Source organism: Dermacentor albipictus, chromosome 2 (assembly GCF_038994185.2).
Source record: "Dermacentor albipictus isolate Rhodes 1998 colony chromosome 2, USDA_Dalb.pri_finalv2, whole genome shotgun sequence".
In the NCBI taxonomy this organism is placed as follows: domain Eukaryota; kingdom Metazoa; phylum Arthropoda; class Arachnida; order Ixodida; family Ixodidae; genus Dermacentor; species Dermacentor albipictus.
The window spans coordinates 22562354-22590153 of NC_091822.1; the positions used below are offsets into that span (position 1 = coordinate 22562354).

General features: G+C 45.3%; 1 protein-coding gene across 2 annotated transcripts in view; it reads right to left on the minus strand.

The window, feature by feature from the left end:
- The window catches only part of LOC135897940 (poly(A) RNA polymerase GLD2-like), a 114409-nt gene that overhangs the window by 26750 nt on the left and 59859 nt on the right, over positions 1-27800 (minus strand). For both annotated transcript variants that reach the window (XM_065426648.1, XM_070533513.1), the window contains 3 exons: positions 27482-27573; positions 12502-12565; positions 560-838 (listed from right to left, as the gene is read on the minus strand). In XM_065426648.1, the coding sequence (XP_065282720.1) occupies positions 560-838; positions 12502-12565; positions 27482-27573 (435 nt within the window). The remainder of the gene's footprint in view (positions 1-559; positions 839-12501; positions 12566-27481; positions 27574-27800) is intronic.

The following is a 27800-nucleotide window of genomic DNA, read 5'->3' on the forward strand; positions in this document are numbered from 1 at the left end:
ACATTCGCCTTAATTTTAAGGCCTCGTTCAGCCGTGAGTACAAGTTGTTGGCGGCAGAAGACCATGAAATTACACCAACCGGACCTGTCAGAAGAGCCTCTCTGACGGCTGCGTGTGGTTGGGTGCATTTGGCGTGGGCTGCTGTTCCACAAGATGTTGTGGTGCGGTCGTTTGCCAAATGTGAAATTTCGCTGGACCACGACGCGCTGTGGGACTGCAGCAACGATGACGATGGCAGCACTAGTGAAGACCAGTAGTCCAGTGACTATGTCAACTACTAATAAATTTTCGTTATCGAATGCGCCCTCGGGTATGCTCTCTTTTTTTTTCCTTTTTTTTCTCATATGGGGGGGGGGTCGACTTACATTCGAGTCGACTTACAGTCGTGTAAATACGGTAGTTCGTTCATTCGTTCGTTAGTTTGGATGGATGGATCCCGGGAAATTAGTGAGGTGCTCAAAGAATGCCGACACATTGAAAAAAAAAAATTCTAGTGGACTGCCCTTTGTTATACTGGAGCAGTAGAGCCTTTTGAGAAGCCGTCAGAAGAGGTACGTACACTGCAGGTACTGGATGACCATGAGGGCCAGTGAGTAGCTTGACAGGGTCCCATGCTTGGCCTCGTTGATTTGGTGTCCAGCAGCCCATGCCTTGGCAGCCAGAACGAGGGGTGCTGCCCTTGGGTCCAGACGCGCATAGCACTGCAGCAGCCGCGTGTTGCGTAACCCCACAACATTGTTCACATTCATGTCCACCTCAACACCCGTGGCGCGGTCGCAGAAGCGCAGGATGGGCACTTTGGCATGGATCACCAGCGGTCGGCCGCCCACACACCAACCTGCACATGAAGCATCAAGAAGGCTGACAAGGATGGCTAAATTCAGAGCATGAACTACTGGGACGCAAGCTAAGGAACAAGAAAAGACAGGACACAGCGCTAAGGCTGACAAGGGCCACAAGTGGCCTACTTCTAAATTATCTTCAAGAGCTCTATCAGCAGAAAGGTGTCCAACATCCAATAGAAGCTATCCTGCAATCTTCAAAGCCATTGAATTGCTGTTTCCTTTCCCTCAGCTGCAACCCTTTTGTTTACACATAGACAACATGAATTTTTCTGCTCACCTTGACAAAGCACCAGGTGCTACAAATATAATGCATTTCCTTTTTGCTATCTATCAGCCACTATGCTAGTGAACTACGCATAGCTGCTGACATGTTTGAGAGAGTTTAATGTGCTCCAGTGACAGATACAACATTTGTGCAATTCTTTTTCAGCCCCCTGGCAGTACTTTCCACATACTATAGCCCAACTGTCAAATATTAGGGGTTGTGCTTAGATGAGCACCTTACAAGGGATGAGCATGTTTCAGAAATGTGCAAAATACTGAGGGCAGCATCATCATATATCTATAGGCTGTGAGAAAGAGCCAATATTTATACTCAGTATACAGTGTATGAACTGATAGGGGAAAGTGTCACCTGATGTGGTCTGACGATATATGATGGTTACTCACTGAGTAGGCAGATAAGATCAATAAGCTTCTTCAAAAAATTGCAAGAAAAGTAACTTTTGGTTTGCGATTACACACAACTGAATTTAGAATCACCACAATTGTACTTTTTAAAAATATTCAATGGTATACTTCGTTCCAGGTACTATACTGCAGATTATAAAAAATAAACTATGAAAGCGAAGGGTAGAAATTCAGTCTTTGTTGGCAGGACATACTGCGAGTGAAGTGTAAAAAAAATAGGAACATACAGAAATATGTGTTTTTACACTCTGTCTGTGTTTCTTGCACTTCACTTGCAGTATGAAAGCTAAAATCCTCAAACAAACAGAACGGTATGTTATATAAATAATTTACACTAACTATGGTAAGAGAATACATCAATATAGTAGAGTTCCGTTTTTGACTCCGGTTAATACAATTACGACCGGCACCCACGCATTTCCCCAGGCCCAAAGTTTTGTATTTAGATCTTACAGTTGACCTTCACTGGATATTTCAAACTTCACCATTCAGCATGCACGCACCTGACCCCTATGTTGACCAATAGCAATCCCATTAGTGGCAGCGGCTGTCTCGATGGAGCTTAGGGGACAGCAAACGCGTCGAACACACATCAACTCCCATCGAAAGCACCTATTTTCTGCCTGTTATAGGAAGATTTTCAAGGAATGACCTTAACTGACAACGTCTGATTGTGATATTTACCCAATTCTAATATACTTTTTTTTTTTTGCAAGAAAGTTGGGTCAGAGATTGCCTGCAAGGTGCAGTTTGGCATGCTATCAAACGGCCTGCACAGCGTTTGTATGCTCTACATCATAACATGGAGCTACTGCAGTGAAGCCAACATTAAAAAAACTGTGGCGACAATTTTCGAAAAGCTACTGCCATTACAGCAGTAGTAGTAGTATTTAGTCTTTTGAACATACTTACATGGTGGAATAGTATACAGAATGAGGTCATAATACTGAAACGGGGCCTCTTGATATTAGTTACGTGACATAAATGAATATCAGCCGCATACAAGCAGTTCTACTAGTGGTAACGTTACATACAACCCTTGTTTGTAAAGTTCCGAGACTGAGTCAATTAAAAAAATGTTTTTAACATTGAAATCATTTGTGCAGCCCCCCTTCGAAATAGTCTCCCTTGCAGTCTATACACAGCTTCTAATGCTAGTTGAGGTTTTGGAAACAGTTGGAAAATGCTTCTTTTGGCAGGGCTGTCAGCTCCTTTGTCATGGCGTCTTGAATGGCTTCCACGCTCCCCATCCAGCGGCCTTTTAGGGCTCTCTTCACATGAGGAAACAGAAAAAAAATCGCATGGGGAGAGCTCTGCCCTTGTGCGATGAACTCGTGGTGTATGACACCTCTGGCATCGAAAAAATCTCTCAGCATCGTTTTGGTCTTTTGTCACCACACCTTTCTCGACGCCGGAGAGCTTGTGGATCGCCATTCGGCACTCTGCCTCTGAGAGCAAATCAGCGCTCACTGATGCTTGCGTGTCCTTCTGGTCCTGTGTGAGGGAGTGTGGCACAAGTCTGGCATTCAGCTTTCATTTCCCCAAGTTCTCACGCAAAATTTGGTGGCATGTTGTCTTACTAATGTCGAGAGCATCCAATAGCATGTGGACTGTAATGGTGCGGTCTTGCTGTACGATCTTCCTGATGCGAGTTACGTTGTTTTCATTCTGTGAGGTTGCAGGGCGTGCCTGCCTTGTGTAGTCTTCCATCGACATTCTCCCCGAAATGAACCTCTTATGGCACTCGAAAACTCGCGCACGTGATAATGTCTCGTTGCCGTAAGCGTCACGAAGAAGCTCATACGTCTGTGTGGCTGTCTTGCCAAGCTTAACACAAAATTTTATGTTTACACGTTTTTCGAGGTGGACATCCATCTCTCCACATTAACTCACTGTAGAATGCACAGACGACTAGCGACAACGTATTTTTCTACATGTAATGCCATCCAGCGGCTGCCACAGCAATTAACATAAAAGATGGCGCTACACATACGCACCAACATTTGTTTTGGGGAATCATTTCTAAAGAAGAAAATAAATCAGTCTGAAAACTTTACGGACAAAGGTTGTATATAGCGAAATAACCAAAAAAACTAGGTGAATTGAAAAAACTAATAAAAAGAAGTGATCCATGAGAACAAATTACCTATGTTCTGTACATCTATACAGACAACACTTGAAGAAAGATGGAGATAACTCTCCTACAAAAGAGAGCGAGTTGCACAGTTTTATTCCAGAAAACCAAACAGTCTGTCGCTAAGAGCTATAGGCAATAACACATTGTAAATTTAAAGCAAATGCTGTACTATTTGGGTTGACCAGGTGATTCTGACCAATGATAAACAACGAATAAGGGTTAGATATTATGTAACAGACTATATTGGGAAGATTATACGTAATGAGATCTTTAAAGGGTAATTTATCAAGTTGTTGAAAAATTAGACTGGTGTGCATTATAACAAGAAAATGCAATTACAGTCGAATGCCTTTATAACTAAGAGCTCAAGGCCTCCAAGACCCTTCGTTTTAAAGATTGTGCACCATATTGCATGCAACAGAGCAAGCTAAGCACGTTCAGAAAAATATAACCTTTATTTAACATGAATTAAAGAGGTACTTAATGAAAGAAGTCGGTAATTTTCTTCTGGACAGTTTGTCCGATCCAATGTGCAACTGCAGCCGACCTTATCACACCGAGGTTCACAGCATGCTCTACTGTGAAACCCAGGAGCGACGCAAGGTACATCTGCAGAGCGTCGAATGCCGCTATTGCATCGCTTGTCGTCAATATTCTTGTTTCGCTTGCAGGTTCTTCACCACTGCTGCCTTTGTCGGCCTTCGCCTCTTTCCCGTCCTTGATGGCTTCGACGATGTCGCTAGGCATCAGTTACGAGCAGATCATCACATCGTCGTCAACCGCGACGCATTTGTCAGCCGTCACTACCGGTGCTTCATTCCTTCTGCCTACCCCCTTCGCGCAGCAACTTCGGGAATAACAAATGCTAGTAGAACAACCAATGACTTGGCAGCAGCGGCAGCGCTGGGAGGCATCTGCCTAATCTTCTGTTATCCTGTTCTGCAGGCCTCTGTACATTGCGTGACACCACGGCTGCTGCAAGTACACATTCTCTGTGGTCCGGGATCTTGAACCACAGTCATTGCAAGGGAGCAGACACTGCGCACCTCTGTTGAAGCAGCGCCACCAACGTGACGTCATAGTGCCGGACTACAAAAAGCCATCATCGACAAGCGTGGCCTCCACTTGGCAGCAGCGGCAGCGCTGGGAGGCATCCGCCTAATCTTCTTTTATCCTGTTCGGCAGGTCAGTCTCGCAAGATATTTTGGTTCATTAATTTTTTTTTTACGTAACGCTGTTGCTGCTGCCTGAGTGTTTTACTTGCTACGTGATTTCATTGCCATTTTTTATTACTCCTTACTTGTATCGATTGCTTATATACTATGTCAAAAACAATGGGAGCATCGCAAAGAGATAACCGCAGTGAAAATCGTGACTCCCTGACAGAAATCCGGGAGTTAAAAGATGGAATGGGGTTCATAAACCAGCAATTTGAACAATTCAAACGTGATCTTGAGTCTGTGCGTGCAGAAAATAGGGAGTTGAAGAAAGAAAACGAATTCCTGCGAAACACGTGTCTAGAGCACGAAAATCGCACCAAGGATCTTGACAACAGACTGACTCAGTGTGACCAATACTCGCGCCGGTTCAAGCTGGAAATCAAAGGGGTGGTACAAAACAAAAATGAGGACGTTGTTGCACTCATGTCTAAGCTGGGTGACACTTTGTCAGAGCCTATTTCACCCTCGGATATTGAAGCCTGCCATTGTGTGCCTACACGCAATGAAAGCCAAAACAACATAATTGTTCAATTCAAAAATCGCCAAAAGCAGGACCGTGTCCTTGAAAAGGGGAAGAAAAAACACATAAGCAATAGTTGCCTAGCCATGCTCGGAACAGATGGTGAAGCTGCGGACAGCGGTTCTGACAGTCAAAGCAAACCCGCAGATAGCAGTCCAATATTTTTTAATAAGCATCTATGCCCCAGTTTGAAGCGACTACTTTCTGCTGTCGTGTCTAGAAAATGCCAGTTCAGGTGGCGCTTTTCCTTTAATTTCCCGTGCTCTTGCTCATATATTCAATTTAACGCTTCAAGCAGGCGTCTTACCCCAAGAAATGAAGTACGATAAAGTTTCTGCAATTTTGAAAGGCAGTAGTCCTAATGACCCAAGCAACTATAGGCCAATTTCAATGCTGCCTTTATTTTCGAGAAAATTATACACTGTTGCATGGCAAATTTCTTTGATTAATTTGGTGTAACTAACGCGCAACATAGATTTAGGAAACACAGATCAACAGAAACAGCCCTACTGTCAATAAAGGAAAATATAATAAAAAACATAGAAAGGAATATTTATACTCTTGCGCTATTTATAGACATTAGTAAGGCATTTGACTGCCTCAGCCATAACATCTTGTTAAATAAACTGGAGTGTTACGGAATACCTGGTTGCTGTTTATCTCTATTTAAATCTTATATAAGTGACAGATTCCAGTGCGCGTATGCGAATGGTCACATGTCTTTTGTAATGAACAGATCTGGCATACCACAAGCGTACTAGGGCCCCTTTTATTTTATCTCTACATCAATAATATTGTAAAACTTCTTTCTAAAGCTCAATTCATTATATATGCTGATGACAGTACCGTCATGTTATCTGGAAATGATAGGCACAATTTAACAGTAGAATGTAACGAACTGCTAGAAAGATTATCTACCTGGTCTCAGCTAAATCAAATTAAGATTAATGCAACTGAAACTAACATAATTATTTATCACTTCAAGAATAAGCTGCTCCAATTAAACAGTACCATTACATTTGAAGGTAAAAAAAAATATAAATAGTTCACAGTCATAAAATTTTCAACTTTATTTCTCTTTGCACCTACCTTGGGACATGCATGTAAATTATCTCTGTAAAAAGCTCTCTTCAGTGACAGAGGTAGTATCACAATATCCAAATATACTTCCTATAAGAACCAAAGTGCAGATTTATAATGCATTATTTATAGCACATTTATATTACTGCGCTTTAGTGTCGTGTACAACCACAAAAATAACATATATGAAGTTCTTATGCTACAGAAGAAGATAACTCAATATGTTGGAAATATAGGTTACTATTCAAGCACTATGGGGGCGGTTCCCTAAGTATAACATTATTTAAATTGATAGCTTATACACTTTTTGATTATTACATACTGCAAGTGGACCATTTGAAACCGTGAAGAAGGGAGTCCATCATGCGTTCAAAAGTGGCAGGAGCGTTACATAGACCGAACGGCATCACTTTGAATTGATAAAGGCCGTCAGGTGTTACAAAGGCAGTCTTCTCACGGTCGAGATCGTCCACGGCAATCTGCCAATAGCCTGAGCAAAGGTCAATAGAGGAGAAATAGCGAGCACCGTGGAGGCAGTCAAGGGCGTCATCAATCCGAGGTAGGGGATACACGTCCTTTTTGGTAACCCTGTTAAGGTGCTGATAATCTACGCAAAAGCGCCATGAGCCATCCTTTTTTTACCAGCACAACAGGTGACGCCCATGGGCTACATGACGGTTCAATAATGTTCTTGGCAAGCATTTTTGGAAACTTCGGTGTGAATAACTTGACGCTCAGCCGGTGATACTCGATACGGGCGGCGACGAATAGGAGGGGCATCGCCGTTATTAATGCGATGTTTAACAGCTGTTGTTTGGGCCAAAGGACGATCGTTAAAGTCAAAAATATCGTTGTAGGAAAACAGAACGCGGTAGAGTTCACGAGCGTGCTCGGACGGCAAGTTGGGCGCAATCATTTTTTGTAAGTCAGCGATGGTACAATTTGCCGACTGCGATGGTAGAAGAGGATCGGATGAAGTGTCGTCTACTGCAATGGATGCTACTGAGTGATCCTCGAATGAGCAAAGCTGGGCCAGAGACATCCCGCGTGGCAGCACTTGTGTCGTCAAGTCAAAGTTGACCACTGGAAGGCAGACGCAATTCGCCGTTATAGATAAAACTGTATGAGGTACTGTGATCCTGTGTGTAAGGAGGACGTCTTGCATAGGAGCCGCGATGTAGTGACCGTCAGGGACTGGTGGGTATGACACTAGGTCAACGTAGGTCAGTGCCGAAGGTGGCAAGCGAACGAAGTCAACGGAACTGAGGTGAGTAGGGTGTTGTTCAGCGAGATCAGGCAGGTCGAACAGGCAGGCAGCAGGCAGAACAGGCAGGTCGAGGCGGAGAGTACTCGCGGAGCAATCGATGAGAGCAGAATGTGCGGAGAGGAAGTCTAAGCCAAGGATGATGTCGTGGGGACAGTGAGCGATGACTGTGAATAGCACGGCAGCAGAGCGATCGGCGAAGGAGACGCGCACGGCACACATACCAATTACAGGGGCTGTTCCGCCATCGGCGACACGGACAAAAGGTGTCGTGGTGGGCGTGATTATTTTCCTCAGCCAGTTACGCAGGTCAGCGCTCATTACCGACAAATGCGCCCCAGTGTCTATGAGAGCAGATACAGGAACACCGTAGACTTGCACGTCACGAAGGTTCAAATGAGTGGGCAACGTCAGGAGAAGATTTGGCGGCATAGGGAGCAATGCAGCGTCACCTCGAGGCGCTGATCGTCTAGTTTTCCGGCTGGGAGCGGCGTCCGAAGGGAGTCGGCGAATAGGAGCAACGGGGCTGGGGGGAGCGAGATTGTCGTCATTGGGGCGATGGCGAACGAGAATAGGGGTAGTTCGGCGCAGGAGAATCGGTGGCGGCATTATCTGAGCAGGCAGCATAGGGAGGAGAAAGGCCACCTGGGGGGCGAGAATAGGCAGTAGATGTAGACTGGTTCAGGGAACTCCAGCGACTGCGACAGTGCCGAGAAATGTGCCCAATTCGATGGCAGTGAAAACAAATTGCCTTGTCGTCTGCAGTGCGCCATTCAGAGGGGTTGCGGAAACGTGCTGGGTAAGAAGGTGCGGGACGGGGTGGAATCGAAGAAGCCGGGTGGGTATCAGGGCGATGGGCCGAGTAGATGGTGTGAATACCCATGTTGGCGAACTCCTGCCGGACAACTGCCTGGATCAGGGAAACAGTGACTGCAGGTGCATTGGAGGGGCTGGAGTCGAAGGCAGCCGGATAGGCGGCCTCGATCTCATGCCGGACAGTCCTGGTAACATCGCTAGTGTTGTTGGGACGAGGAGCGTCGGCACAGGAAGATGTCACTGGGGTGTTGGGCAGACGGGCAAACTATTGGTCGATATGTCGGCTTTTAGCGAGTTCCAGGCGGCGGCACTCTTTTATAACTGCATCCACCGTTGCGACGTTGTTAAATACGAGCAAGTTGAAGGCGTCATCGGCAATGCCTTTGAGGATGTGGGAGACCTTGTCAGACTCAGTCAGGTGTGCGTCAACTTTACAGCACAGAGCCAAGACGTCCTGAATGTACGTGACGTAGGGCTCCGTTGACGTCTGCACATGACCGGAAAGCGCCTTCTGCGCGGCAAGTTGGTGACCGTAGGGGTTGCCGAACAAGTCTCGAAGCTTTTGCTTAAGCCAATCCCAACTGGTCAGCTCATCTTCGTGCGTTTGATACCAAACTCGAGGTGTGCCACCGAGGTAAAACGTTGGCGAGCATGATAGTAGGGTCCCACCGGTTATTGCGGCTGACGTGTTTGTACAAGCTGATCCAGTCCTCGACGTCTTCCCCATCTTTTGCCGAGAATGGGCGTCTTGCACTGGAGTTTGAGGTATAGTAGCGGCGCTTGGTGGCGGCGCGGGAAACGACATCTGGGTCGTACCAGCTTGGGTCGTATTGAGCCCTGGCTGTGGCGAAGCAAGTTTCTAGGCCAAGTTTTGCGTCGATTCGCACTTTTTTCTGCCCTGTTGCAAGTGCGAAAAGGCTCATCACTTCTCACAGACCACGCCGACCACGCTGTGAGCTCGCCGCAGCCTATAGTTTAACGAAAATGGGCTCTCCGTGAGACGTATTGCTGGAAGCAGACGGAATCGGCGACGCCGATCCGGAGAGACTTAGCTCCGCCTCGAAAAAGCGTCACCGTCGTTACTTGTGCGTCGTCGGCTGCCATGAACAAGAAGGCCTGAATCCCAACATCAGATTCTACCGTTTTCCTTCAAAGCCTCACGAAGCGGAGCATCGGGCGCGCTGGTTAGCTGCAGTTCGTCGCGCTGGGTAAGCGAAACTTCGCACCATGCTGACTGCTTCGCCTGCCTTGAACCTTGCTTATCTTCGTTCTAAAATTCGGTCTTTTGCAGCTACAGTCCCGACGGCAGACTGACATAGCAGCAGGCATGGCTGGTGATTCACGATTTGAGACCCAGCCACAGCGACAATTAACAATTCGACCCGTGCGAAGTGGTGCGTGCAAATGAGCACAAATGGTCGGGCTGATTCGGTGACAATTCCCTACCCCACTACGAGCAGCACAGGTTAGAGAGTTAAATGTGCTTATCCTTGACCTCTAGCCAGCACGTTCATGAGGCAGCACAGCAAGGTAGTATTGATTGCAGCACATCGATGTTCGAGCGCTGTCATTAAAAGCTACATCAAGCGAGCAGTGCACGAGCTCGCGCGATTCGCACGTAAGTACGTTACTGCGCGAGCTCATAGCATTGCATCAGTTATTTATCAATTGCTGAAGGGGCAGATGGCCGTTACTACAGTGCAGCAGGCATAACTATTTGTCTAGCGGCATGCAGTCAACAAATATTGCAGGAGGCCCGCCGTTTCGTGGCATGTCGAAAGACCGCTGCTGTTGCGGCGCGTACGATCGCGCGCTCGAGCAGTTCGTAGATCGCGGCATGCTGAAAGACCGCTGCCGTCGCCGCACGTACTGTCGTGCGCTCGAGCAGTTCCGTACACATGATGCCGGCTTATCGCTGCTGTGAATTCATTTATAGCAAGCATTTTCTCGCGTTTGTGCGCCTGAATCTAGCAGCGTGCAAACCTTACCTGAAGTTCAACTTAGTACGCGACTCGCTTCACTTGCGATTGACACCGCGCTCAAACTTCGACGCACACGTATTCGGCATTGCATAAGTCATTGCCTTTACGCAGCGTGCCACCCCTGAAAAAAATCTTCGGCGCCCGATATTCACTGCAAGCCGCGGTACAAAAAAAAACGAAAGTGGCGGGTCCATATTGTAAACGTGCTTTTCGAAGCAGACGACCGAGCTTGGTACTACCCAGTTGAGGACAGAGAGCGCTCTTTAGCACCATTTTCGCAGCGCCCCCTGGGCAATGCAAGAGCCCCATACGCCCGGATCACGGGGAGCGGGGAGAGTGATGTAGGTTGTTGAAGTGGCAGCAGGTGTCGGAGCCGGCGGAGTCTAGTTGTCGCCGCCGGGAGCCATGAAGGAAGGCTCGACGTAACGTCCACTGCGAAGCTCCGTGACGAGGTACAGGGAACGTCCACCTCCACCAGATATGTTACGTAGGAAGACACAGACGAAAAGCTATTTACAAGTATATTTACAAGGCAATATGGCGCAGTTGGCCAAGAGGCAACAGCCCGCGCTAGCTTCCAATCGTCGTCGTCGTCTTCTTACTGCTCGGCTCTTCATCATTGGAAATACTATCCCGTAGCAATATTCTTCAAGAGAACAGACTGGTGGGCTCGTTGGTACTGCATACCTTGAGGCAAAGTGCAAAAAAACATGAATACAAGAGAAGGCAACAAAGACACAGTGCTGTGTCTTCGCTGCCTTCTTTTGTCCTCGTGTTTTTTAGCACTTCGCCTACAGGATATTTTTCAGAATTTGCTAGGAGCAGAAATCCTGAGATATGGTCAATTCCATACTTCAGAACACTGTATGAACATCAGACATTAATATTCACTTTGAACAAATACAAACATATTGAGAATTTCAGCAGGTAAAAACTCCGCTCATACTTTGTTCACTTGTAATATATCCGATATGATTATTATTTTGCCTTTGTGTATCTTTATAAGTGTATACTGTACAACTTTAGTTTTCTCAGCAAATGGTAATCTTCTAAAATCATTCTAATGCTGTGTTGCCTAGCTGGTGTTGATTGTCTTGTATATCTAGTACTGCTATAGTAGTCTTGTGTAAAATTCATTGTGCTAAAACTATTTCAAATGCTTGTAACTCGCCATGATGGAAATTATGTTTCAGTATTTCCGTTCATGAAGTACTCCTGCTATCGCTAGAATTATATGTGAATTATTGTATATGTACACACACTGTTTGCTGTACTACTGCCTTGTCTGGTCTTTTGGGTCACACAAAGCTACATATGTAGCTTTTAGCCCAAAATGATGCTCCAGTACGTAAACTAGAGAATAAAATTGATTTGATTTAAAGCGTGTGCGAGGTGGCTACATTGAAATGATGATAGGGATATGGTAACGCAGATTTAGGGTCATTTTCGATTCTAATGCGCAGGCTATTTTTGGACCCATTCTATCAGGAAAAAATGTGCATGTAAGATTCGAGTAAATACGGTACGGTAAGACGACAAAGAGGAGAGTTTCATATGACAAGCTGTTCTCCGTGGCTTAAAAGCAGCCTACCTTGAACAACTATCTGATGTATTGTGCTTCCTGGACACCAGAACAGGGTCGAAATCAACAGTGTAAACCCTCAGTTCTTCATTTCTTTGGCTGGTTAAATGGTAGTTGTGTTCTCATTATGCTGATAACAAAGTTTTTTGGTTTTTTATCTTCATTCGTTATTATGGACAATTTTCCCAGCAAACACGACTGTAATAACAGATAACTCTGTGTTCTTGTGTCCATAATTGTGTTCCCCTGCATCACCTAGAATTCTTGGCCAGTTACTCTGGAGACTCCTCGAACTCATGTGACGCGCAAAACTGTCTGCCGTAATATGGTGGCACAAATTTAGCTGCTGCTGCGTGCGCCCTCACCTGTCCTGGCCAAAAGGCGGGCCACGTGGTTGAGAACGGCTGTTGCTTGCTGCCGCTGGTCAACCTGCACAAGTGGTGTGACATGTGCACATCATGTTGCCCTGGAGCTCTGTCGTAACAATGCTACTGAAAATCATTCCCTGCTTACAGGCAGGATTTCGGTTCTGGCACTAATGATCAGCTAAACTCTCAAGGGAGAGTAAAGCAGAATTGACACACCAGAGCGGGTTCATGGAACATGTCTTTTATAGCCAATCATCCAACTTCACCTTTGAAATGGCTGCGCTGTCAAGCCCATTCAATTCTGTGTTTGCTGCAGTCAGGCCATGTGCATAAAAAGAGCAGAGGCACAGACAGAAGTGTGCTCTGGGACTTGCAGTAATAATCAATGCACCACAGTTTGCATCACAACCCTTAAACACAACAGTTGTTGATGCACATTCTATGCAATTCATATGATAATTGGAAGAATACCACAGCAGGACTACACATCTTAAATAATGATAGCACTTGGGCTGTATTGATATGGATTCATTGTGCCTTTTGAAGCACTGATCAGTTATTTTACACTAAGGCTGTAGGAGGAAGGGGGTGTAAGGCCTCGTGCTTCTTTTGTATACTTTCACAGCATCGCGAGTTTGCCCCGCATTACGTTTACAAGGCAGGGGTCCACTTCCCTACATGCCCGTGCAGCAACCGCTTGGGTGTTCTTTAGTGATCAGAAAGCCGTGTGGTGTTGGGTGACGAGTCACAGTGAGCACAGTAGAGGTCGGGTGTAATGTAGAAAACGAGTGTCAGTCCCATCGGCACTGACACTAGGGCTCCCGCCAAGTATAAAGCAGCCACGATTGTCGACACTGCTCTGTGGGCTCGGTTGCTGTACCACAATGCAGACAACTAACCCGTTGCTCTTCGCCACACAGGTTGGCAACAAGTCTTCTCTTTTTGCAAAGAAGTCTAGCAATTATCTTCTGGTGCAGCTGCCGGGCCCCCAGTGCTGTGTCGCTATGGCTCTTTATTGATTTATTTATTTTATTGTACCCTCAAGACCGAAGTATTACAGAGGGGAGTGGGTAAAAAAAACATACACAAGTAAATAAACAAAGCAGCAATAAACAACAAATGTGATTAGTTAATTGCATCCGGGAGTGATGATGTCTGATAAGGCCGAACGAAACTTTGAGTTGTCCTTGATTGAGACAACTGCGCCGGGAAGGTGGTTCCATTCCTGAGAGGTCCTAGGAATGAATGATTCGTTAGAGGTTCTGGTGCAGCACTGAATGATTCCAACCTTATGGCTATGGTCGATGCGAGAGGAAATGTAGGTAGGAAGTGATATTAGATTATCGTGTAGGTACGAATTGTGGAAATATAGTTTATGAAATATAACAAGGCAAAAGCATTTACACCGGGCTGAGAGAGGAGCAAGCAGCAAAGAGTTTTTCATGGCAGTTACGCTTGATGTACGGCTGTAATTGCTATGAATGAAACGTACGGCATTGTTTTGGATTAGTTCAAGTGACTGAGTGAGGGTTTCGAGGTGCAGGTCCCAGATAGATGAGGCGTACTCCATTTTACTCCTAATAAGCGTTTTGTATAGAATTAATTTTAATGATGTAGGAGCAGAAGAAAAGTTTCGGCGAAGATAACCTAGCATGCGATTAGTATTGTTAATTACGTTGTCGATGTGCAACGACCAGGAAAGTGACGAGGTTATGTGGACGCCTAGGTATTTATAGAGAGTTTGTGCCATTCTGTCCTTGCTTCTCTTGTCAGGAGACATCAAATCTAACCCGGGTCCCGCAAGTGCTAACCTTGTACTAAAAGAGCTGCAAAAACTATCAGCCGGTCAAAAAGAAATAATCACAGAAATGAAAGACATTGAGAACCAATTATTGGCTACGAATAAGATGGTGTAAGATTTGAATTCCCGAGTGACAGTAATCGAAAAACTTTGCCAGAGCATCATCCCGTTATGAAATGAAATCGAGTCGGTAAAAGCAGAAACTACTAAAATTACTGACCTGGCCATTTGCTTGGAATGGCGTATGGATGACGCTGAAAACCGATCACGCAGAAATAACCTAATCTTTTACAGTGTTCTTGATACTAATCCCTTGGAAACATTTGCCCAATCTGAAGAAGGCGTAGCACAGCTGTGTTCTGAGCACCTTAACATTAACATACATACAAAAGAAATTGAACGAGCACATCGTCTCGGGAGGCATACCGCTGGGCGCCGTCGCCCTATAATTCTTACATTTACATACTTCAAGACAAAAGACACTGTCCTATCAAATGGCCGTAAGTTCAAAGGCACTAAACACAGTGTCGGCAAAATTTTTTCTAAGGCTGTGCAAAATGCCCGCAGGCACCTTGTTGCTTTTGCAGAAGCAAAATCTGCTCACTTGTCATTGCGTTACAAAACTTTGCCCATAGGTACTAAATGCTACATATTTGATGAGACATCACAGACCGCCAAAGAAGCAGCACAGCAATCACATTATCCTACGAATCTAAGAACTCCCATCCCACGTAATAATCTATCTTTTTCAGTAATTTTCATGAACATACGCAGCTTTCTGCCAAAGCGTGAACATGTATCAAACCTTATGTCATCATCCACCAGTAACTTGCTGATACTAACAGAAACATGGCTTACAAAAAAAATCAGTGATGCAGAAGTCCTGGCTGATCTTCCCAACTTCGACGTTTACCAATGCGATCGGAGAGATGCATGTGGCGCAGGTGCTCTGATTGCCGTGAACCAACAATTGCAGTGCACACGAGTTAACATTGACAGCCACTTAGAAACACTGTTGTTAAAATGTCAATGTTCCCCACAAACAGTACTACTAAGTGTTTCTTACAGACCACCTCACCATTAACCAGACTTTTCTAATCTTTTAAACAACATATTAAATGAAATTACTTTAAAGCATCCCAATGCAATTATCCTCCTTTTTGGAAACATTATTTTCCCAGCATTAACTGGTACAATGGCAATGCTTTACTAACAAATCAAATTGAGGTGAGCAACTTTATGTAAGTGTGTTTAAATTACAATTTAACACAGCTAGTACTGGAGCCAACTCGTGTGCCAGGGGCATTTGCCATTATTTTAGATATTATACTAACCAGTCATCCTGAAAGCTTAACCTCCCTTACATATCTTCGTTGAGATTAGTGATCACAAAGTTATTCATGCTGCCTTCACTTTCGCTCTCCTACCACGCGACATGGACGAGATGACAATTTGTTTATATGACAAAGGTAACTATGAGGCTATAAATACTGAATTAAACATATTGCTTTCTAGCTTTGCAGATGAATTTTATAACCATTCGATTTATGATAACTCGTTGTTGTTTAAAAACAAGCTATGTGAACAAAAGAACCAATTTATTCTCAGGATAACCATTCAACCCAATCGACAAAAACCAAGGTTTACGAGATCCTTAAAACGAATAGAAAATAAAGAAAGGCGCCTCAATCACCACGCTAAAGTTAAGGCAAGCTCAGTTGTGGTGGAGAAATAGTCTGCTGAAACTGCGTACTTAATTGGAATTCGCGATGCCAAGCGAACCTTTTTTCACTATGACCTGCCAAACATGTTACTTACCAATCCAAGGAAATTGCGGGAAGTCCGGGGTGCGTGCGGGGAGTCCCTCAAGTCAGTTGAGGGGACAGATGATATTAGAGAGGGAATCGAGTCAATCGGCACACATTGTGATGTTGACACAAGGCTGAAGAAAATGGACGCTTTCGAGGAAAAGCTCATCAAACAGGTTGAAGAGCTCAAAAATGAGCTAAATAAAGAGCGTGATGAATGGAAGGTAGTTTAAAAAAGACATGAAGCAGCCGAGGAAAAGCTGAACATTGTGAACGAGAATGGTCTTGACAATAGAATGCAGTCCCTCTACGTGACAGGAGGTAGTGCCAGCAAAGTATGTGGAATGTGCGCAACGTGGTGAGGGGTTAGCTGGAAGGAGTGGCACCTACCTTGAGGCCGCCACGTGGAAAATGCAGGAGTGCATGAGTCAATACCCCTTGTTAAGTCCGAATCGCATGGAAAAGGACAAAGGGAAGCAGGGAGAGGTACGAGAAAGTGAAATTGTGATTATCTCCAGCAACTCACACCTGGGTAGGTGCTCAGAAGCAACTGTGGAGAAGGTGAAAGGCGATAAAAGAGTGACAGTAGGGACATTTCCGGGGCGGACGCTGGGTTCTGTCATGGAGCGAGCAAAAGCAAAGCTCACAGAAAATGCACACATGTGCAACCTTGTCATAGTAGCAGGTGGGCTAAATGACGTCCTAAACAGGAAAGGGACAGGACTAGCCCAGTGCTTGACGAAGGGGGTAGACGATTTGCGTGAGCTGTCTCCTCAGGTGCAGATCGTGGTGTGCACGGTGCAGGAGGTGCCTGTACGTGACCGTCCAGTACAAAGAGCCGTAGTGGCTGCTAATGAAGCAATATGGAAAATGACCCGAGAGAAAGGCTTCCAGGTTGGCGAAATAAACAGGGAAGTGAGAAAGTGTCGTGGTTTTCAACGTGAGGTTATCCACTTCGATTACAGGCTAGCACAAGAAGTGGGCTCGTGACTTGCTGGTCATGCTGTTGCTATTTTAGGGGGCCCACGGGCGTTCAGGAGGCCAGAGTAGGTAGTAATGTAGAAGGTCCCCTAGGGGAACCACAGAATAATATCGGCATCAATAACAGAAAAAGGAGGAAAGCAAGAACGAGAGCTTGCCACGCAATAGGCTACATAAACATGCAGGGTGGCAAAAGAAAGGAAAAGTGGGCAGAGAATGAGGAGCAGTTAAATAGAGAACACATAGGGGTGTATGCAGTTACAGAAACTGAATGCCGCCAGTGATTGAGAATTATGCTTGGGAAGGCTGCAACAGAACTAAGTCGAAAAGAAAGGGAGGGGGAGTCAGAATGCTCACCCATCAGGGAGCCAAATGGAAAAGCGTAAATTCTAAATGTCAAGAGCACCTTTGGTTATCAGGTACAATGAGTGAAAAAAAAATTTGGCTGGGCATTATGTATTTGTGGACTGGAAATAATTGCACAGAGAAGAATAAAGAGTTTGTGAAATGCATAAATGCTGATATTAAGGGTTTTGGAAATGATGCAGAAATTATCCTATTAGGTGACATGAATGCCCTCATACAGGATTTAGATGGCTATACCAACAACAATGGGAAGTCAATCCTAGACCTTTGTGATCAACATAATCTCGTTATCGTGAGTACAGGGCCTAAATGTGAAGGGCAGATCACGTGGGATGTGGGAAGCCATCAATCAACCATTTATTACTGTCTGACGACAGAAGGAATTCATGATAAGTTCAGAGAAACGGTCATTGATGAGGAAGGGCATAGCAGCATAGGGAGTGACCAAAAACGCATTTTGAAAATGGGATATGTAGTTGGGAAAGAGAACAAGGAGTGCAACATGGCCAACCCAAATTTGAACGCTGAACAAATTTGAACAAATATACTCACTAGAGTCGAGGAAGAACATAGCAAAAGGCCAAGAGTGGGAATACTATAGTGAGCTTCTAAGTGTGCTACTGACAGTAATACGGAAAGAAAAACAACAGGTTCGTTGGAAAGGAAAAAAAGAAACCGAAAAGCTGGTTTAACAGGGAGATACGAAAAGGAATTGCCAAAAGAAAGAAAGCGTCCCGAGAGCGCAGGCAGGCAAACAAGGCGCAGTTGCTGCAGGATGAAGTAGCCAGAAAATGGGAAATATACCGGGAGAAAAAGTCTATGGTTCAAATACTGATGCAAGCAAACATAAAAGGTGAAAGTAAACGTTGGTCGTCAGAAGCACGTGAGAAAATGAAGGCGTGAGAAAAAGAAGGCCACACCTAGAATATTTTGGAACCACATAAAATTATTAGGCAGGAAGTCAACAACAACACAACACTATATCCTAGACAAAGATGGAAACAAACTGGATGGAGAAGTGGCATTAAATTACATCCGAAAAATAACAGCTGAATCTTTCCAAGGCAATGACGAGGTTGTATTTCAAGAAAAATAAAAAAAGAGCATGAAAGAGAACCTTATGAAAAAGGAGCTGGTGCTGACAAATTTTAACTGGAAGAAAACCAAAGAGAAAATTCCTAAGCGCACAGCCACAGGGCTAGACAAGGTTCCCATTAGGCTGATTAATAAACTAGGACCAAAAAGTAAGGAAGCTCTGGTGAAAATAGTGGAAAAAACATTAAAAGATAGATGAATACCAGACAGTTGGCAACAAAGTAGAACGAACTTAATTTATAAAAGTAAGGGGGAAAAAGATAGAATTCATCCGTATAGATTGTTGACCATTACATTAGTAAAATACAGGCTAGCAATGCAGGCAATCAAATTAAAGCTGCAAGCATGGGCAGAGAATAATGGCATTTTGGGAGAACGTGCGAATGGCTTCAGAATAGGTAAGCGTTTCGATGATAACTTGTTTGTTCCTACTCAGCGTATAGAAATATCAAGAGTAGAAAGCAGACCGTTATATGTGGCCTTCCTAGAGATTACAGGAGTGTGTGAAAACGTAAACCGCGACATCTTGTGGGATATTCTGGAAGGGGAAGGTTAAGGTGACGATTGTCTGCAGCTTTTGAGAGAGATTTATCTAGAAAATACCGTTTGCGTTGAATGGGAAGGGATGAGGAGTGAGGTGAAAGTTGATATCAACAAGGGACTAAGGCAGGGGTGCCCTTTATCCCCACTGATGTTTATGATGTACATGGTGAGAATGGAGAGGGTGCTAGAGCGAAGTAATATCGGGTTTAATCTCTCATGCAGACAGGCGGGTGCAGTAGTAGGGCAGCAGCTACCAGGTTTATTTTATGCGGACAAAATCGTGTTGCTAGCAAAGTGATTTGCAACGTCTGGATAATATTTTTGGACAGGCAGGCGATAATTTAGGTTTGAAATTTAGTATTAGAAAATCGGGTGTTATGGTAGTAAACGAAAACAGTGAACAGACAGCGATAATATCGGGCCAGGAAATGCCTCGGATAACAGGACATAAATACCTTGGTACATGGATAAACAAAGGCAATGGATATATAGAAACACAGGAAACAACCATAACAGTATAGTGGAAGATAAATGCAGCCATAATGAAGTACAGATCGCTATGGTGATACAATAGGTACAAGGTACTCCAGGGTATGTGGAAAGGTGTAATGCTTCCAGGTCTTACTTTTGGAAATGTGGTTGTTTGCTATAAATCAGGGGTACAACCAGGACTCGCTGGGAACCAAAGGTCAGTGGGACGCCTCGCATTGGGTGCTCACGGGAAGACTACAAATGAAGCTGTGCAGGGTAATATGGGCTGGACTAGATTTGAAGTAAGGGAAGCTCAGAGTAAAATTGAGTATGAATAACAGCTGAGGAATATGGAAGAAAGTAAATGGGCTGGGAGAGTGTTCAGGTATCTGTACAGGAAAAACATTGATTCACAGTGGAGGAAAAGAACTAGGAAGCCCACCAGCAACTACGTGGCCTGTAAGGTGGGCAACGCAGCAACAAAGAAGGTCAAGCGGAAAGTAAAAAAGGCTGGAATAATCTCATGGGTGGCGGCAATGGAAAAGAAACCTGCCATGAGTAACTACTTAAGAGGAAAAAACGAAATCAGGAATGAAACAATTTATGATAACTCAAAGGGAAGCTCATTACTTTTGGAAGCGAGATCGGTATGCCTTAGAACATGCACCTATAAAGCCAGATATAAGAAGGAAGAAGAAACAGTAAAGCTAGGAAAACAATGGAGCATGTTTTATTAGAATGTGAAGACATCTGGGTCAATTTAGGCACCACAGCTTGAAGCCCTTGGGTTCAGCAAGAGCAGGGAAAAAGTAAACAACTCCGCAATAGCGATTAGTAAGAGATGATTGTAAGATTGGTGGGAGAAAAGTAGGGAAACAGCTAAAAAACGGAGACCTACAGAAGCAAAGTTCGCAAAAGGGGGCCAGAAAATTTGGTTGTGGGAGTTCATAGTTTTTTCTTTCTTTTTCTTTGTTTTTTTCTTTTTTAACATAGGTAGGACATTAGGCAGTATAATAGCAAGAGCTTGGTGGCACAACCCACTGCCCCATTCCAAAGGGGACCCTCATAGCACCCATCCATCACAACCTCTACATTGGAGGAACCACCCATGGCAGGTACGATAGCCATTTAGCAGCATGACAATTGTCAACAAGGGCTGGTGGTCACAAGAGGTCGGTTGGTGATGGAGCCCACCTTTTGAGATGAAAAATCCTACTAAGTTGCGCTTGCTCCTCCGCATGCCTCAGCGATGGTAACAGCTGGCCAAGACTGAGGGGCTCGACATTGTTCATACTGGGTGCTGCTGCTGCAAAAGGGGTCCGCCATCCACTGCTTGCCCCTTTTCGTAAATGTTTTTCCTGGCAACATGACCTGGCTTCCCTCCCGAGACACAGAAAGGCAAGCTTGACAGTGGCGGTGGCATCGTCACTATCAAACTGCAGAGCCTATCATGGCATCTAGCTTGCCAAAATACCTATGGGAAATAGTTGAAGCTGATCTGTTTCACTACAAGAAGCAAGACTCCATAGACATTGCTGAGTACTACACAAGGTGTCATCATCCCCGTATGCCACAGGGTCACTCTCTGATCAAGCCGCAGCACAGTCCCAGAGCACTTCAATGGTACTGACAGTAGTGAGGCATGCTGTGTAGCACCTTTGACTGCATCCTGCATTCAGGCAAACAAAGAGGGTATCGCTGCAAGATGTGTGCAGATGGATTTTGAATGTGTGTCATGCAGATTTGTTTGAGACTAGTGTCGAGAACTCCAAAGTGACGGGAATCTTATATGGATGGCACAGTGGACCACTAGTTTCAGGAGAGTGCCACTGAGGCAAGTTTCTCAAATGACGGGGGCAGCAGAGCCTACGAGGACCACTGAATAGATGTGTTCATTGTTGGCTGCTGCCAATGGCTATTATGCATAGCAGTCTGAGCATGATGGTTTGAGGCTACAAGTGTGTAGCTAATAAGCCCACCTCGTGTGAGGCACTGTGAATAAGAAAAAAAAAGTGCAGGCCTTGCACGAGTGAATACATTGTGCATTTGTCACTGCACGTTTTGAAATATATAGTCACGTTACTATAGACCGTTTTTTCGTAGGCGCCGCCATATTGTGAACGCAGTGGCGCCGCCTATGAGCAGCGCCATACTGGCTTGGGTGAAAGCGGTCTTTCGGTATGGCAGGTATACGCTCGGCGGCAGGCTCTGGCGTTTGTTTTCGCGGTTGTGCGGTCTGTTTAGTATAACGTGCGTTCTCTACGTGGTAAATGGTTCTGTGAGACGTGCTGAAGTGGTTTAATGCGTCATGGCCGGAGTTTCTGCTGGCGTTGAGGTGGGCGGAACACGCAGCGCCATGTGTGCGCGTATATTTGAGCCTACAATCAGCCTCGGAGATGAATTGTGTATTTCTGAATGTTCCAGTCACTAATGTGACCTTATTGCAGTATTATCCTCTAATTCTAAGCTGCGCTTTAGGAGCCATGAAACATACGTGACGATCGTAACGGCGTGAGCGTGGGTACCGTTCTGCTACGATAGGAGCTGTGATGTTATACTTTGACAAGCGTTCAAACTGTTCGCTGCAGGTTACATTGCGTGTCTACTTGGTTCGATGGATGAGGTTTCCGCCCCTGAATAAAATAGTTTTGGCAAGTGATAGCAGCATACCTTACAGTCCGAATTACGCTTGTCCAGCAAAGGAACTGTTTACGAACTGCGCGAGCGTCTCAAGCAGTGGTAGGTGCTGCATTACATATATCTTTGTTCTATATACCGCATGGTCCAAGAACACCGCATCAGCGGTTATATATTTATAAACGTTGTGCGGCGTGACTATGCACGGCCATATTGCGGCGTTAGCCCGTTTTCTCTTACTTTTTCGAGAAAGAGGATGATAACTGAATTTCTTTTTCGGTTGTGTTCATTCCGATCTCAACGACGCACTCACACGCATTACGGAAATTTTGTCCTCAAAAATAGGCATCGCATTCTTTTTATGCGATCCCTCATATATTATGGCTGTATACAGGCCAAAAAGGCAATGTCGGAGCGCACAGCTTACATATGTACCGTGCTGGTTCACCAACCGCAGTGATCGCTGTGGTGAGCAGCGCCATCGGCCTCATGCAGGAAGGCTAGCGTAGACATATGGTAATTTGAAGCCTACTAGACTTGAAATGCGCGAGAACGATGCCGGTGCATCACAAATATTCGATAGCGCCTGCCGCTTAGATGTTTCGTGGTTGCCTTAGGTTGGCCGTGCACGAGCATGCGCTCTTATAAGCTTTATGTTTTACTCCCTACACCAAGCGATCAGATATTGAACAGATTTATGATTTCATGCTGCTAATACAGAGACACCGGTTCTCTTTGTCGAATTTAAACCGATATAAGCAAAATAGTTCACAACACATACACACTCCGCGACTGATAATGTGCGTACGCCATGGCTGACAAAACGCGTCAGATTTTTGCGCCCCCCAAAAGATATTTCCGCCTACTGTAGTTACTGATGCACGGGAAAGCTCCTCTGACGAGCTCATATGAACGGACATGGCGTAAATTTCACAAAGTAAGATCTAAAACATCTCGAAATCGTTCCGCAGCATGCGACAGCAATACTTTCAAGCAGCGCCGCGCCGGATCGCCCAAGCCAGAGAGGAGGAAAGGCTCTCCGTGCGCCCTATCCTCCTCGCCCGATGAAACGGTCTATACATATGGCAAGAACTATCAAGTTTAATGTAACTAAAGGACATAGTTCCCGTATGACCCCTTCGCATCACAGTTGTGAAATAAATTACCAACAGATCTTCCGACACCTTCGCATCGCAGCTCTGGAATGAATTACCAACAGATCTGACAGCACAACAGCCATTTACCGGCTACAAAACTAACCTTCACTCTTTTATGCTTGCATCAGTTGCTCAACAAGTATGTATCGGATTTGTACTATTTCACACATTGTTTTTTTTTCTCAAGTGCTCTATGTTTATATAACCGCATATAGCATATAACATAACTCCTACTAGAGTTACAGGGCCCCATCTTTATACCATGCCCGATGTACTTAACTTCATGTGATTAATAAGAGAACTTGAACCTTCACTGAGAGTGCGTTTTCATCGTCGTCGACACCCAGTTCACTAAGTTGTCCTCAGATTCTGCAGAAGTGGCAAACCCACAACTGTTATGCACATCTTGAACAAAAAAGCATTTTGCCACAGCCATTCAGCTGTCCGTGGGACCCTTGCACTAACTGAGTACGGCTGTACTCATGGTTCCACAAAAGAAGCCACTACAAAGACCATTTTCTGTAAAGTATTTTTCTACAGTCAACAACATCCTAAGAAGTGGCAAATACGATGTTCAATTCAAAGGAAATATTGTAGATGTGCCAGATAATTGCATTCACTCATTTCGGCTTCACAACGGTGGAGACTGACTTTCCATGTCCCTTGGCAACTATCTGAGTGTGGAGGCACAGTGCAATTTACACCCCTGTCAAGCAGGCAAGTTAAGTTCGCAGAGTGTCACTCAGTTTAAGTGCACTTTGCCAAATCTAAATGCTACGAGTGGAGTGTCACAGGGGAGCATTCGGGGATGGCGTTGACAAAAGCAAGTCCTTTTTTCGTGCAGCGGAATGCGAAGAAGCTTTTGCGGCCTGAAGAGTGGGAAATTCCTGGAAATCGAACTCGGCCTGACGGAGTTTGTATGCCAACAGCAAGCCGCGCATCTAGCTGTGAACGTGGAGCTATGCAGGTAAAAGCGAAGGAGCTTGTAAGAGAAAAAGGGCTACCGAACTCCGCCTTAAAAGCAAGCAAGCACTGGATTTATTGCTACATGTGTCGTGCTGGTTTTTCCTTACGCCGCCGAACTTCGATTTCATAAAAGCTGTCCGAATTGTTCGAAGAGCTGCTTATGGCTTTCCAGCACCACATTATTTCCAAGAAGTCCAAGAACTTCCAGCTAGGGCGAATCAGCAATGCTGACCAAATGCCGGTTTATCTGGACATGCCATCACCCCTCAGCATGCACGAAAAGGACTCTAAACAAGTTTATGCCTGGTCCACTGGCAAAGAGAAAATGCGAGTTACTGTCATGTCGTGCACGGCAGACGGATGCAAGTTTCCGCCCATTGTTGTCTTCAAGCGCAAGACAGTGCTTAAAGGTGAGGAGCTGTCAAAAAACATGGTCGTGAGATGCCACGAGAAAGGCTAGGTGAATGAGAATCTTGTGCTCAACAGGATAAAGTCCGTCTGGTGTAGGCGGCCCGGCGCACTGTTGTCGTTCCCGTCCATCCTCGTGCTGGATGCATTTCGTTGCCATATGGCCGACTCAGTGAAGAGGCTGTTGCGCGAATCTGGCTGAGCTCGTCATTATCCCGGGTAGGATGAGGCCTCAGCTGCAGCCTTTAGATGTTTGCATGAACAAGCCGTTCAAGGGCGCGCTCAAGCAGTGTTACGCAGATTGGATGTGCTCAGGTGAACCTGCAGACGCTGACTGGGCAGCTGAAGCGGGCTTTGCCAGCCACGCTATGCAAGTGGATTGTGGACACATGAGCCAGCATACCAGAGGACCTTGTGCGTCGTGCATTCAAGAAGTGTGGCATCTTGGACACGCTTGATGGCACAGAGGATGAGTACCTCTGGGAAGATATGTCCGACAAGAAACTATCCAAAGAGAGCGCAGCTGAGGAAGACAGTGATTGAAGTGCGAAGTAAAATTTAAATAAATGTTTTCCTCAAGTATTTCTAACTTGTATTATATGCTGATCAAACTTTTTGTTTTTCCATTTCGCGTCCCAAAAGTTTCACCTTGTACTATATGCGGGTTCGTATAATACGCGGGTTTTTACGGCATATGTTACTGTATGACGTGTGACGAATTTCTGCTAATCTTCATCTTATTGTCAACCAGAGGCAATTATATATCGCGAGTCGCCCCCCCCCAAACAAAGAAGAGAAAAGGAAACGCATGCACGGCGGCATCCTTCCTATGCTCACCCCTGCGAACACTAAACGAGTGAGAAACAGGCGGCCGCCCTTTGAATGATTAGTAATGACATAGCCATTAGTTTTGCAAGCGCAAGAAGCTGAAACCGCCCGCAGAACAAATGCGTGAGCGGTAGTATATAGACGTGCTGGAGCAAACTAGCTCTAAACAAACCATGCAACGAAAACTGAGAGAGGGAAGCCCGAGAAAAAAATTCCCTGTATTCCCCCATAGTGGCAGCACGTGCCAGGAAAGAAAAAATTAGGAAATTGGTGTGCTTTTTAAACGTAGAGATGGCGCCGTAAATATATGGCATCAACTGTTTTGGACTTGTTCGCGGCGCTGTATATTTACGTCATTGACCCTGAAAGGGTCAATGACGTAAACGTCACTCAAAGTACTCAAAGTACTGAAGTGCACTCTCCGTAAGTGCACTTAACTTGCCCGCTTGACAGGGGTATTAGTTGGAGGAGCTCATACCTAGGCTGCAGTTCAGTATAGATGTGTTAACCCTTTGAAGGTTTTTGCCGTACATGTATGGCAGCGGTTTTCTCTCCCACAAGGTCTTTTGCCGCACGGGTACGGTTTCGACCCTCTGTTTGAAATTTTGAGCCATAATGATGATGCGTGCTCAATGGGAGGTGCTGCCACCTCTTAGGACTTATAAAAAGCGTTTGAAACGTGTGCTACCTTCTTGGAGAGATAAACGGAACTGATTTCTAGCTTCAGCGCGTCGTGCAGACTGTGGCAACACCCCTTTTGCAGTTTCAGTTTCGCCGCGTGATCGCAACGGAGGCGCGCGAAACATCATTTTTCTTTTTGTCGGCACTGCTCTTAGCTTGTATATAACCACCGCTCGCGAGGTATTATCGCTCTCAGCACTAACACGCTTTCGCGCTTTTGGTTCCTCCGCGTGATCGCAAGAGCCGCGCAAAACGTGATTTTTCTCTTTGTCGTCAGGCTATCGCAGGGGCGGCGGAAATTGACTTCTATCTGGATTGGCGCTGCTCTTAGCTTGTTTATCACCGGCAACGCACATACGCGAGAGGGTGCCTCAGAGCTCTGCCCAAGGCAGCCGCACGCAGAGAAGATGTCATGTGTGCACCAACACAACTCGTAGCTCCAAGAGAAGAACATACATGGATTTTAGGTGTGCAGACTGCGGTAAGGCGCTGTGCGGAGACCCGTGTTTAAAGGAGTACCACACTCTGAAATACTATTGAACATTTTGGAGTTCTGAGTGATGCCGACACCAAAATACTGTTCCTAATTTTTTTTTACTATTTATTCCCGACTTTATACATCTTGTACATTAAAGATCGACAATAAAGTAATTTGACCACCTGGGAAAGTTTTTTTCAAAATAATTCGACCCTCAAAGGGTTAAAAGCCCATGATATTGTTACCATGCCAGCAACATTATCAGCTAAGGATGATTCCACTGAAAAATCTTATCTGCTGCTATGCAAGTCACTAGATATAGCGTGGCAACACTGATGACAGTAACAGAATGAGTGCAATGGGAGGCAACCGAGTGCACAGATAATGGAGCTGCTGATACATTAGGACTGACCTAAATAATATTTTATTCGGATTACATTTACGTACCCTCTCTTCCCTATGTTTGTGCACTCACACTGCGCAAAGCCAGTGCTGCCTCCAGCAGGCTTGTATCAGGAACAACCTAGTCTCTGCCAACAGAGCACAAATTATTCGCAAATATTTTGTTGTCAAACACTTTTATGATGCATCACCACAATGTTATCTTTATCAGCTGCCTCTTTCCCTTTCTCCTCTTCAGGGCAAGAGCTTGTAAATGGGCCTAGGCCAGAAATACACATTGTTTCTGCTGCTTTTGTCGCAGCATCAAGTGAAGACACTGCAGTGAAGCTTCCAGCATAACGTGTCGTACACTCACCTGGTCCTTGGTGAGCATGAGGCACATGTCCGCATCGCTTGTGTTGGACCCAAAGCCAGTCAGTGAGGATCCCACGATGTACAGGCCACACACTGCACCAACAATCCACATTTAATTTAGGGTGAATAGTAAAGCACATGTTTATAGTGACTTCTCATTCCAGGTGGGATTTAACATTGTTTGTGATGTCGCTTAGACCGCTTATAATTATGTCGCAGGAGTCAGGCAAATCTGCATTCCAAGCGGTACTGCAGTATAAAGGTCAGACCACACGCACACATGCCGAAGTACACAAGCTCGAGTCTGTGCAGCTACGCGT